Here is a 13,592-nt window from a genome sequence, read left to right on the forward strand (position 1 = left end):
CACAAATAAGAATATGATGAAGAAGAAGAAGATGAAGAAGATGAAGAAGTAGAATATGAAGAATGTAAAAAAAAAGAATAATACGAAGAAGGTGAAGAAGAAGAAGATGAAGTGGATGAAAAAGATGCTGAGGATGATGAAGGAGAAAGTGTGGGAGAAGTAAAAAAGAAGGTGAAGAGCATGGAAGTAGTGAAACATAAAAATATAAAAATACTTAACATAGTCAATATTTCCGTAACTCAGAACGTCTTAAAAAAAAATATTAATTCCTGCTATTCCATTTGATTGGGCTAAACCTCTATGCCTTTATTGTCTCCCCCACCTCCCCCAATACATTCTACATTATTCTTAGTTGTTTTCCTTCATGTAGAATTAACCTACAAGGAAAGAAAGGGTTCATTTTCATTCCGATATTTCTGTCCCATTGACTTGCATTGGTTTCCGGTATCGGAATCGGCGATATCCGATACTTTTTCGGTATCGGTCCGATCCAATCCGATCCGATATTTCCCGATATCGGAAGGTATCGCTCAACACTGCTTAAGAGCTTAACCGCTTCCCGACCGCCCACTGTAGATAAACGTCCGCGCTGCCTGGGCTCTGTGCAGCGCGGACGTTTAAAAACGGTGGGTGGTCTCGCAGTGCTCAGGACCCCCTGGGTCCTGCAAGCGCTGTGAGAGCGGTGCAGAGCGTTAGCTCTGACAGGGAACATCATCGGGACCTGATTAGATCAGGTCCCAGTGATGTTAACCCTTTGCTGTCTTCTATATGCTGTGATTTATAGTGATCACGGCATATAGAAGACAGCAGGAGGAGAGGGGGTCGTCCACTTACCTCTCTGACGGCCCCCCTTATACCTTCCAGGACCTGGCGTTGCTATGGCAGCTGGAGGTCACATGACCGCCTCCAGCTCTGCCATATATGGTGTCCTTCCTGTCTGACTTCAGCCTGTATGTAGCTGATGCCAGACAGGAAACTGACTGAAAGAGTCAGTGAAGATCTCATGTAATGTAATACATGTCTATTACATTACATGAGATCAGGGATCAGAAAAATAAAAATTAATGTCCCATACAGGGACTAAGTAAAAATGTAAAAAAAAGTAAAAAAAAATGTTTTGAAACTGTTAAAAAAAAAATACAAAATAAATAAAAATAAATAAATAAAATATTAAACCGATAAATCCGTATATTTATGCAAAAATAAAAAAAGTACACATATTTGGTATTGCCGCGTTCGAAACAACCCGAGCTATAAAACTGTCACACTAATTAACTCCTTATGTGTACACCGTAATAAAAATAAATAAAAATCGGAGCAAAAAACTATGCTTTTTCCTCATATCGCCAAACAAAAGGTGGAAAAGAATGCGATCAAAAAGCAAAATGGAAATAGAAATGGTACCGCTGAAAACGTCATCTTGTTCTGCAAAAATCAAGCCACCATACAGCTCCATCAGCCAAAAAATAAAAAAGTTATAGCGCTCAGAATAAAGCAATGCAAAAAAAATATTTTTTCTTTAAAATTGTTTTATTGTGTAAAAGCGCCAAAACATAAAAAAAATACAGTAAGTGTAGTATCGCTGTAAATGTACTGACCCGAAGAATAATGCTGCCCTATCACTTTTACCACACGCAGAACAGCATAAAAAAAACCTCTAAAAACAATTCCTGAATTGTTGGTTTTTATTAATTTTACCTCCCAAAAAAACGGAATAGAAAGCGATCAAAAAATGTCACGTACCCACAAATGGTACCAATAAAAATGTCAACTCGTCCCGCAAAAAACAAGCCATCACATGACTCTGTCGGCCGAAATATGGAAAAATTATAGCTCTCAAAATATGGCGATGCAAAAACTAGATTTTGCAAAAAAAAAGCGTCTCTTAGTGTGTGACAGCTGTCAGTCATAAAAACCCGATATAAATCTGGTATCTCTGTAATCGCACCGACCCGAAGAATAAAGTAATCTAATCAGTTATATCAAACTAGGAACGGCGTAAAAAAATAAATAAAACCAATTCTTCACCTGCTACTGATTTGTTTATTATGTCTCCCAAAGATCGCAGTATTTCTCGGCACACATTTATCCTGCGCTCTGCGCTGAGCACTTACGCCAGAGTTTCCATGTAAATCTCTGAAATATGTGATTCAGCCGGAACCCATGACGGAAGATTCCCTGTAATGAGGCAGATATAGGCCACTGTGGACGCCGTCTAGCCTGGGATCCCACGGTGTCATTTGTTTTAGGCGTGCATAAAAGTGCGGTTGGCCACAGTTTTGTGCACTTCTGAAAAAAAGGACACCGCTAAACAGAGGCCAGACGGAGTCCAGAGTAACTCTGCTGCCTCATTACAGTGAATGGATCCCGCAGGGGTTTCATCTGAATTACATCACTTGGAAATTTAGATGGAAACCCTGATGTAAGTGCTCAGCCTAGAGCGCCGGATAAATGTTACGTAAAATGTTCCCAATAAAAGCTTCAACTTAGTCCTCAAAAAAAGCTAGTCCCCACTCAGGTCCGTCATCTGTTAAAAATATAAGGGACTTCCAAGTTACTGGTAGCAGAAAGGCTCTGGAAAAGCGAAATGGCCCTTGCCCCCCAAAAGAAATTCAAAAAATTTTGTGCTCCCAAATCCAAATGCCTATTCTACAATAATTTGTTCTCCAATTGTCAAATAGCACTCCGTCCCCCCCAGATCTCGCCGTATGGCTGAGCGGTACGATACAGCCACATATGGGGTATTGGCACTTTTAGAAGAAATTGTGTGACACATTTCGGCACCATTTTTACCCATTGCCCTGTGTGAAAATGTAAAATCTGAGGGTAAAACATTTTTTTGTGGTAAAAATATAATTATGCTTTTTTCACTGCCCAATGGTATAAATTAAAAAATTAAAAAATACTCACTACTTCCCTAGATGAATTCCTTGAGAGGTGTAGTTTACAAAATGGGGTCACTTGTGGGGGTTTCTGCTGTTTCTGCATGTCAGCGACTCTTCAAATGTGACATGGTGTCTGCTGCCTATCCCAGCCAACATAGCGCTCCTTTCTCTTCCGAACCCTGCCGTACACCAAAGCAGTGGTTTTCCCCCACATATGGGATATCGGCGTGTTCAGGAGAAATTGCACAACAAATTTCATGGTGCAATTTATCCTATTACCCTTATGATAATGCAAAATTAAGGGATGAAAAACGTTTTTGCGGGAAAAATGTGAAAATTTTATTTTTACAGCTGATTATTATAAACTTCTGTGAAGCACGTTGGGGTTCAAGGTGCTCACCACACATCTAGATAAGTTCCCTAAGGGGTCTAGTTTCCAAAATGGTGTCACTTGTGGGGGGTTTCCACTGTTTAGGAACATCAGGGGCTCTCCAAACGCAACATGGCGTCTGCTAATTATTCAGACAAATTTTACATTCAGAAAGTCAAATGGCGCTCCTTCCCTTCCAAACCCTGCCGTGCGCCCAAACAGTGGTTTTCCCCCACATATGGGGTATCGGCGTGTTCAGGAGGAATTGCACAACAAATTTCATGGTGCAATTTATTCTATTACCCTTCTGATAATGCAAAATTAAGGGATGAAAAACGTTTTTGCGGGAAAAATGTGAAAATTTTATTTTTACAGCTGATTATTATAAACTTCTGTGAAGCACCTTGGGGTTCAAGGTGCTCACCACACATCTAGATAAGTTCCCTAAGGGGTTTAGTTTCCAAAATGGTGTCACTTGTGGGGGGTTTCCACTGTTTAGGCACATCAGGGGCTCCCCAAATGCAACATGGCGTCCGCTAATTATTCAAACAAATTTTGCATTCAAAAAGTCAAATGGCGCTCCTTTCCTTCCGAGCCCTGCCGTGCACCCAAACAGTGGTTTGCCTCCACATATGGGGTATCGGCGTGTTCAGGAGAAATTGCACAACAAATTTCATGGTGCAATTTATCCTATTACCCTTATGATAATGCAAAATTAAGGGATGAAAAACGTTTTTGCGGGAAAAATGTGAAAATTTTATTTTTACAGCTGATTATTATAAACTTCTGTGAAGCACGTTGGGGTTCAAGGTGCTCACCACACATCTAGATAAGTTCCCTAAGGGGTCTAGTTTCCAAAATGGTGTCACTTGTGGGGGGTTTCCACTGTTTAGTCACATCAGGGGCTCTCCAAATGCAACATGGCATCTGCTAATTATTCAGACAAATTTTACATTCAGAAAGTCAAATGGCGCTCCTTCCCTTCCAAACCCTGCCGTGCGCCCAAACAGTGGTTTTCCCCCACATATGGGGTATCGGCGTGTTCAGGAGAAATTGCACAACAAATTTCATGGTGCAATTTATCCTATTACCCTTCTGATAATGCAAAATTAAGGGATGAAAAACGTTTTTGCGGGAAAAATGTGAAAATTTTATTTTTACAGCTGATTATTATAAACTTCTGTGAAGCACCTTGGGGTTCAAGGTGCTCACCACACATCTAGATAAGTTCCCTAAGGGGTCTAGTTTCCAAAATGGTGTCACTTGTGGGGGGTTTCCACTGTTTAGTCACATCAGGAGCTCTCCAAACGCAACATGGTGTCTGCTAATTATTCAGACAAATTTTACATTCAAAAAGTCTAATGGCGCTCCTTCCTTTCCGAGCCCTGCCGTGCGCCCAAACAGTGGTTTTCCCTCACATATGGGGTATCAGCACGCTCAAGAGAAATTGCACAAAAAATTTTGGGGTCCATTTTTTCCTGTTACCCCTGTAAAAATAAAAAAAATTGGGTCTAAAGTAACATTTTTGTGAAAAAAGTTAAATGTTAATTTTTTTCTTCCACATTCCAAAAATTTCTGTGAAGCACCTGAAGGGTTAATAAAGTTCTTGAATGTGGTTTTGAGCACCTTGAGGGGTGCAGTTTTTAGAACGGTGTCACTTTTGGGTATTTTCTGTCATAAAGACCCCTCAAAGTGACTTCAAATGTGATGTGGTCCCTAAAAAAATGTTTTTGTAAATTTTGTTGGAAAAATGAGAAATCGCTGGTCAACTTTTAACCCTTATAGCTCCCTAACAAAAAAAAATTTTGTTTCCAAAATTGTGCTGATGTAAAGTAGACATGTGGGAAATGTTATTTATTAAGTATTTTGTGTGACATATTTCTCTGATTTAAGGGCTTAAAAATTCAAAGTTTGAAAATTGCAAAATTTTCAAAATTTTCGCCAAATTTCCGATTTTTTCACAAATAAACGCAAGTGATATCAAAGAAATTTTACCACTATCATGAAGTACAATATGTCACGAAAAAACAATCTCAGAATCAGGGGGATCCGTTGAAGCGTTCCAGAGTAATTGCTTCATAAAGTGACAGTGGTCAGAATTGAAAAAATTGGCCCGGTCACGAAGGCAAAAACAGGCTCTGGTGCGAAGTGGTTAAACCTCTTCCCACCGAGGCCAGTTTTCATTTTTTTAGCTTTTGTTTTTTTCCTTGTCTTCTTCCAAGAGTCATAACATTTTTATTTTTCCATCCACATAGTTATGAGGGCTTGTTTTTTGGCGCGACAAATTGTACTTTTGAATTACCTCATTCATTTTATCATGCGATGCACTGTAAACCAGGAAGAAAATTCGAAGTGCATTGAAATTGCAAAAAAAAGGGCAATTCCACAATAGTTTTTTATATATCATGTTCATTATATGGTAAAACTGACCTAGCAATATGATTCTACAGATCAGTATGATTATGCAGATGCCAAATATGCATAGTTTTTTTTTCTATTTAAAAGGTGGAAAAAAAAAATTTAAATTTGCAATAAAAAAAATACTAATAATTTTTTTTCTTGTGCCACCATTTTTTGAGATTCGTAATGCTTTCAATTTTTGGGATATAGGTCTGTGAGGGCTTGTTTTTTGAGCAGTGAACTGCTGTTTCTATTTATACCATTTTGGGTTAGATACAAGGCTTTGATCGCCTGTTATTGCATTTTATTGCAATGTTGCAGCCGCCAAAAGAACTTACTTCTGGTGTTTTGATCTTTTTTCTCATTACATCATTTAACAATTGTATTACTTTATTTTATATTTATTTTCTTATTTTGATAGATCGGACTTTAGACCAGATTTTATGTATTTTGCATTTTCTTTAATTGCTATTTTTTATGGGGCAAAGGGTAGGTTTATTGAACTTTTTATATTTTGTAAAAAAAAAATCATATTTGTAAAAAAAATGTTTTATTTTCTACTTTTTTCTTTGTTAGTTCTATTGGGGGACTTGAACCTGTGATCATTCAATTACTTGTACTATACAAAGCAGTGCTACAGTACTGCTATGTAGAACAAAAATAATGGTCTCCTATGAATGACAGCTAAAGGCCGGAGACACACTAGCGTATCACATCCGATGCAAGAGCATCGGATGTGATATGCTAATCACACTCGGCTCCTGCTCTGCTGCAAGCATGAGCCGAGTGTCAGTGCTCTGTGCTCCGATACTCTCGCATCAGATCGCAGCACAGTTGCGGAGAAGACGGAGAAAGTAATTTCTCCATTTCCTCTGTTGCCGGCATCTGCGGGAATTGCACTGCACTCGGATTATATTCGAGTGCAGTGCGATGTTTCACTCACAGCCTTAGACTTATATGGGTGCGCACGATCCGAATTCCGCATGCAATCACAGCATGCTGCGTTTTTTTTTTCAGTCTGATCTCAATCTGATCGGAGCTGAAAAAAAAGGCATATGGGCACAGAATCATTGCAAGTGGGAGCGAGCCCAAAGTCTAGCTTTCACAGGAGTATCGCAATGACAGGCAAGTGGGTCTTCAGCAGATCCCCTGCTCTCATGGCAACTCATAGGTGCCCTGTGATCACATCATGGATGTGTAACGAACCACAGGGTGGTAGTCATGGGTGAGCATCGCTTCTTTAACACACCAGCCCGCTACAGGAAATAGTGTACAGTGGAGTTGCATGTGCGACGATGCCTCTAGATCTGAGATCTCCACAATCCCTGTTAATGCACTGAGTGCAGAACTGTCCCATTTAACCATCTCAGAGAAGAAGCCCAACCAGCTGTTATAAACAGTGTCCTTTTCATGCACAGTCAAACAGGTGAACTTAGAGTAACAGGTTATGCATTCTTCATCACTTGCCACACAGTACTCAGGCTCCATTCTCAGAGTTACAGTCTGCACTTTGTTTCTGGCAACAGGTACGGCACAGTAATGAGGAGAGATCTTAAATGCCTGCATTTTACTTAGGGATAGTGTCATACAGGTTCACATGTGTCGCTATGCCCTGATCCCCTGTGTCCTTGTTGATATCAGTCCCAGGGGGCGCTCGTAGAGACATGCTCCCTGTTTCAGTACCCACAGCAGGACGCTATCTCATCCCAAGGTCCCTTTCTCGTTGGACAGTACGTTTCCTGGACTTCTAAGCTTTTCTGCAGGTTTCCCCACTTGCCTGTGTCATCCTGCTGTCTCTGTAACTAGATTCTTTTCCTCATGAGTCTTGTAGTTCCACACTAGGAACAATCTGTCTTTCCTCTCTCTCTTCCTCTTCTAGACTCTCTCACTGCATTTGTCTTCTCTGGGACTCACTACTAACTGAATCAAGATGGATTCTCTAATTCTCCCAGAGATCCTTCAGTCTCAAACTACAGCCACCTAAGGGCCGGCCTATCTATTTAACTATCTCCTGAACTTACCGGATATGACAGGCACAAACATATTAACTGCCATCTAACTTATTGCTGCAATCTAATGGCATATCATAAACAGCACATTTTATGATAACTATAATACACATATTTACTAAAACAGCTCTAGAGAGGAGTGGAGTAGGATTCCTCCACATGCCCCTCACAGACGTGCGAATGGGGACATAGAATGGCACGTTCCCCTGCCGCCGTACATTAAATGTTAGAGATTGACAACGGCATTTAACAGGTTAACAACCGTGGGTGGAGTCTTGCTCCACACGCAGCATTTGGGTTCAGCTTGCGAGCCTGCATCAAAGTCAGAGAGCTGACATATGACATATCTGTATGCCCTATGTCGGTAAAGGGTTAACATTGCTTTTATGCTTTGTGATCCCAAGAACATTGATTGTTCTGTGAGTCTAGACTATGTATTAACAATGGTTCTATGAGCATGGAAGTACGGTTCTCCTGGTCTAAATTAAATAAAAGGCTATTAAACCACCACAGATAGGCTTCAATGTATCCAATGGGCAGTCGTTTAACCCCTTCCTGACCAGACAATTTTCAGTCTTAGCACTTTTATTTTTTTACTCCCGAAGTCTATGTCTTACTGCAGCATGTTTATTATTTGATATAATCAGCTCTCTGCTGTGAGCCGTTTGTTACTACCTATTTCAGCTACTTTTATCTGCCAATTATAGTTTGTAAATACCCTGGTCTGTCTCTTGTCTAGTTCTAGAATCCTGTATATTCAGGTGATTAGTTCCTGACCTCAGCTTGTATTTTGACTAGCTGAGCTGACTGTTTTTCGACTTTAACCTCCTGGTACTGACCCAGCTTTATGACTCTTCTCTCTACTAGCTCCATTTCCCCCATTCCCAGCCAGAAATTACTCCACAGACATCCTGTAGCTCTGTGGGCCCTGCCTAAGTCCAGATCCCTGAATAGGAATTAAAGAGGACTGGTCATGTCCTGTGTAGTATCTAAACTGCCCCCATTGCGTTGTTAGTCATGCAATGTGCATCACTAAGACGCTTTTTTCATTAATGTAATGTAATTCCGCAGCAAGATCATTTTCATGCATGATAATGCCCCGTCTCATGCTGCACATAACACATCTGCATCTCTGGCTGATATGGGCATAAAAAGGGACAAACTTATGGTGTGGCACCCATGCTCCCCTGACCTCAACCCCATTGAGAACCTCTGGAGCATCATCAAAAGGAGTGTCTATGATGGCGGGAGGCAGTTCACATCTAAGCAACAGCTCTGGGAGGGTATTCTGTCCTCATGCAAAACAATTAAAGCAGAAACCATCCAAAACCTGACAAATTCAATGAACGAGAGAGTTCAGAAGCTCCTTTCGAACAAGGGGTCCTATGTGCAAATGTAACATCACCTAGAATAAACTTTTGAGTTGAAAACTGTTTGATTTCAGTTTGTAATAACCTTCTAATGCTTATAATTTCACAAATGACCATTTTTTTGTTCTTTATTAAAATGAAAAGGTTGAAAACTCTGCTGTGCATAATAATTTGGAACATGCATTTTGAGTGCAGTTTGAGTTTTTTATTTTTTAAAAAATATACTGTTATCATAGGCAGTTTGTACAAAAACCTTTCAATTGTACTCTAATAGTTATTTGACTGGAAAATTACAATGACTGCAATTCATATAGGTAATTTGGGAAAATCTGAGAAAATATTATTTGCATAATAATCTGGAACACAGTGTATACAGAGACACGCATAAAGATTAAATCTGGTTTCCCCTGGATCCTCTTGTTGATGGGTCTGTTTTAGTATGACGGATCTATTCAGTCATTTGTTTGCTATTAATTGACCTCATGTTCTATCCACGTGTAATCTCCAGACTTAGCAATAACATCTCACAAACTGTGACCAATATGGTCATCCAATTAATGGAATTCTTTGGCACAGGAAGAGTGGGTTTTTGAATAACATTAGTGCTGTGAATCCCTGTCTGTATATTTAACCTGTTAGCCTATTACAAAGAATAAGATCTAGAAACAAAGCAATAGTATGAGAAATAAAGAACTATTTAATATAATTAACATTTTATATGTATTGCTATATGTTCTTTCGTTAAATTTCCATTGCCAGTGCAGATAATACTTATGTCACATATTTGTTTAAAAATAGTTAAAGTGTGAAATGCTGATTATTTTAGCAAATGTCTATAAAGTGGAAATATGCAGTAGTACATGGAAGGAATGGATAAGGTACATGTTAGTCATAACACGCTTCCTACATTTTTTTGGTAATAATACACATTACTAATGTTGTGGCTCTAGAAGTCCAGGGATTTTGTTTTCCCAAAATGTACCTATTCAAAGAATGTTCTACATGCAGCTTTCATGAGTAATTCTCAGTCTTACACTTAGTGCCAGGTATGATGAGTCCATGGTGTTACTAGAATGTTCCGACTGAGTTAATGTATTTTCCAATAGTGTTTTTTTACTGTTTATGGCAAGAATTTACATCCACCCTAATGCAAAACAAATTATTTTGTCATTTCAGAAATTAATTTCCACATTTCAACTGATTACTCATGTTCCCAAATATTAACTGGGAACAATTTGGTTGAAAGTGAATTGTAGTATTTCTATAATGCTTTATTGAGTTATATGCAATATATCAGTATGCTCCTTTTGCTAAAAAACAAAAAATGTTTTCTTTCTAGATTAAAGAGATAACATTTTTGAAAAACGCAGTTATGGAATGTGATGCCTGTGGTAAGTATTTAGAGACATTCTGTATTAAGAAAACATGCAATAATGGTGTCCCACTGGTAATGAACATGGATTTACTATTTTGGCTGCTAAACACTAAATATCCATCTTTTTAAAGGGAACCTGTCAGCTTACAATTACAAGCCGTGGGGTGGCTATATAGGCACTTGTCCACAAATAAAAATTATTCCTTTTTTATAGAAATCCGATGTCCCTTTTCTTGTTTCCAGAAATCCAATGTGCCATTCAATAGAAATTTATTGTAGAAATTATATGCAAATCAGGCAGGAACTGCGCTGGGGGTATGTCAATGCACTTGGAAGCAGTCAATGAGCGCACTTCCAGCCTGATATGTATATCGCTTCTTAAATAAATTTCTTATGACTTGACACATCAGACCTCTGCAAAGAAAAAAAGCATTATTTTTATTGTGGAACAAGTACTTATACAGCCATACCACTACTTCTGTGTTTAAAAACGTGCTGTCAGGTTCACTTTTAATACCTGCATGGGTGATCGCTCAAGGCCTAAGTGGCACATGCAAGGAAGGCTATCAATAAATGATACCATCAACTGGACAGTTCTCATAAGCCCAGTTAGTGGAGAGATTTTAATTTATGAAATAATAGTTTTACTCATGCCAATTGTACACACTTCTGTTGTACTGTAGTTTTGTACAAGCCCTATATCTATGAGGTCTATGTTGTCAAACTGTACTTCTATATGCCTCCAGTTTCATACAGAGGCATATAAAGCCTTCTGCTTGTCATGCTCCATTGCACACCATTTTATGAAGAAATTCTTCATCAGATTTATTACTTCTGAGGGAGATTGTTTGTATTGCTTCATAAGTAGCATGCTGACTGCCTACAGTTTAATCATAATCACAGACACGGATTCTTTACTGTAAGAGCAGTGAGACTATGGAACTCTCTGCCGCATGATGTTGTAATGAGAGATTCACTACTAAAACTTAAGAAGGGCATGGATGCCTTTCTTGAAAAGTATAATATTACAGGTTATATATACTAGATTCCTTGATAGGGCGTTGATCCAGGGAACTAGTCTGATTGTCTTATGGAGTCAGGAAGGAATTTTTTTCCCCAATGTGGAGCTTAGTGTTTGCCACGTGGTTTTTTTTGCCTTCCTCTGGATCAACATGTTAGGCTATGAGTTGAACTAGATGGACTTAGTCTTCCTTCAGCCTTAAAAATTATGTTACCATGTTACTATGTTACAGCTCCATAGTACAAATCTGTGGGGAGTTTGCATGCAATTGTACAAGCCTTAAACCCCTTCACCACCTTGCGATTTTCCATTTTTGCGCTTTCATTTTTTCCTCCCCTTCTTACTAGAGCCGTAACTTTTTTTTATTTTTCCATCAATATAGCCGAGTGAGGGCTTGTTTTTTGCGGCATGAGTTGTACATTTGAACGACACCATTGGTTTTACCATACAGCGTACTGGAAAATGGAAAAAAATTCCAGGTGCAAAAAAAGTGCAATTCCACAATTTTTTTTTGCTTTTTTGTATCATGTTCACGAAGTGTTAAAACTAACCTGCCATTATGATTCTCCAGGTCAGTATGAGTATGCAGATACCAAACTTGCATAGGTATTTTTTCACCACTTAAATAAAAAAAAAAAATCTGAAGTTCATAAGAAAACCCATAGCGTCTCCATTTTTCATTATGTGGGACTGGATGGGGGATTATTTTTTGTGACAGGGGCGCCGATGGGAGGGTCCTATCATGCGCATCCAGTTTGCGTGAGTCATGTGCCGCTGTCAGAGATTGACAGCAGCATTTAACATGTTAACAGCTGCGGGTGGTTCGCAATTCCACCCACAGCTGTTAGGGACACATGACAACTGATCAAATCAGCTGTCATGTGCAGGGAAAGATGAGGGCTAAGCACCGCCGAAGCCAGCATCACAGGGAGTGAGACAAACTTGGACGTACCTATATGTTCAAGATCATAAAGGGGTTAATCTTTTTTTCCCCGAAAAACAAATCAGTTTGGTCAGCTCCTCTTACAGATAGATCAACAAGATTTCTCATTTGCTGCAAATAAATACAAAATTTTTAGCTTTGAATGTTGGAGACATGTTGTCAGTAGTTTATAGAATAAAACAACAATGTACATTTTACTCAAAAAATATCTATAAAGAGAAAAATCAGAAAAACTGAAAATTTTGCAGTGGTCTCTTAATTTTTGCCAGAGCTGTACATGTATATATTTCCTTTTAGCCAATAAAAATATGTTTGGTATCATAGTGTTCATAACTATCCATGCATGGAAAATGTAAAATTAATTAAGTAATATTTATTTCAACCAATTTAAACCATATGGAAACATACTGAAAAGCAATGTCTAAAGCATTCCAAATGTTATGCTATCATATGTGTCATGTTCGAGATCTGTGTTCTGCTGCTGTGATACCGCAATTTCCTCCGGGATAAATAAAGTATATCTTATCTTATCTTATCTTATACCAGACATAGAACATATGTCCCTTAATATCCGAAGAAGGATTAAACAAAGAGAGACAGAAATTATAACTAAAAAAATCAATACATTTAGAAGGGAGAACATCCCCATAATATATCAAAATCATACTTACAGGTGCATCTCACTAAATTACAATATCATCAAAAAGTAAATTTATTTTAGTTCTTCAATCCAAAAAGTGAAACTCATATATTATATAGAGTCATACAAACAGAGTGATCTATTTCAAGTGTTTATTTCTGTTAATGTTGATGATTATGGCTTACAGTCAATGAAAACACAAGTCATTATCTAAGCAAATTAAAATAATTAACAAAAAACACCTGCAAAGGCTTCCTAAGCATTTTAAAAGGTCTCATAGTCTGTTTCAGTAGGCTCCACAATCATTGGGAAGACTGCTGACTTGACAGATGTCCAGAAGGCAGTCATTGACACACTAAGTAAATGCAAAGTAAATTTTGCATTTCATATGGAAATCAAGGTCCCAGAGTCTGGAGGAAGAGTGGAGAGGCACACAATCCAAATGTCACGACAGAGCTGTCGGGTGACCAGGGATTAGGGGCTCCTACCCTGACCCTAACACTAGGGGGCACCCTAGCTTGCCCTATTCCCCGAGATACCTCTGAATGTGAGGATGCCGAGGCCTCCGCCCTCGCCCTA

The 13,592-nt window shown here is 38.8% G+C and overlaps 1 protein-coding gene across 1 annotated transcript in view; it reads left to right on the top strand.

Moving 5' to 3' along the window:
• The window catches only part of LOC141273238 (cartilage oligomeric matrix protein-like), a 1,071,601-nt gene that overhangs the window by 257,731 nt on the left and 800,278 nt on the right, over window positions 1-13,592 (top strand). Inside the window, exon 3 of the mRNA XM_073684814.1 lies at window positions 10,374-10,425. Within this exon, the coding sequence (XP_073540915.1) occupies window positions 10,374-10,425 (52 nt within the window). The remainder of the gene's footprint in view (window positions 1-10,373; window positions 10,426-13,592) is intronic.

This window comes from Phyllobates terribilis, unplaced genomic scaffold (assembly GCF_046119375.1).
Source record: "Phyllobates terribilis strain yellow unplaced genomic scaffold, ASM4611937v1 Scaffold_1__5_contigs__length_1240528914, whole genome shotgun sequence".
Classification (NCBI taxonomy): Eukaryota; Metazoa; Chordata; class Amphibia; order Anura; family Dendrobatidae; genus Phyllobates; species Phyllobates terribilis.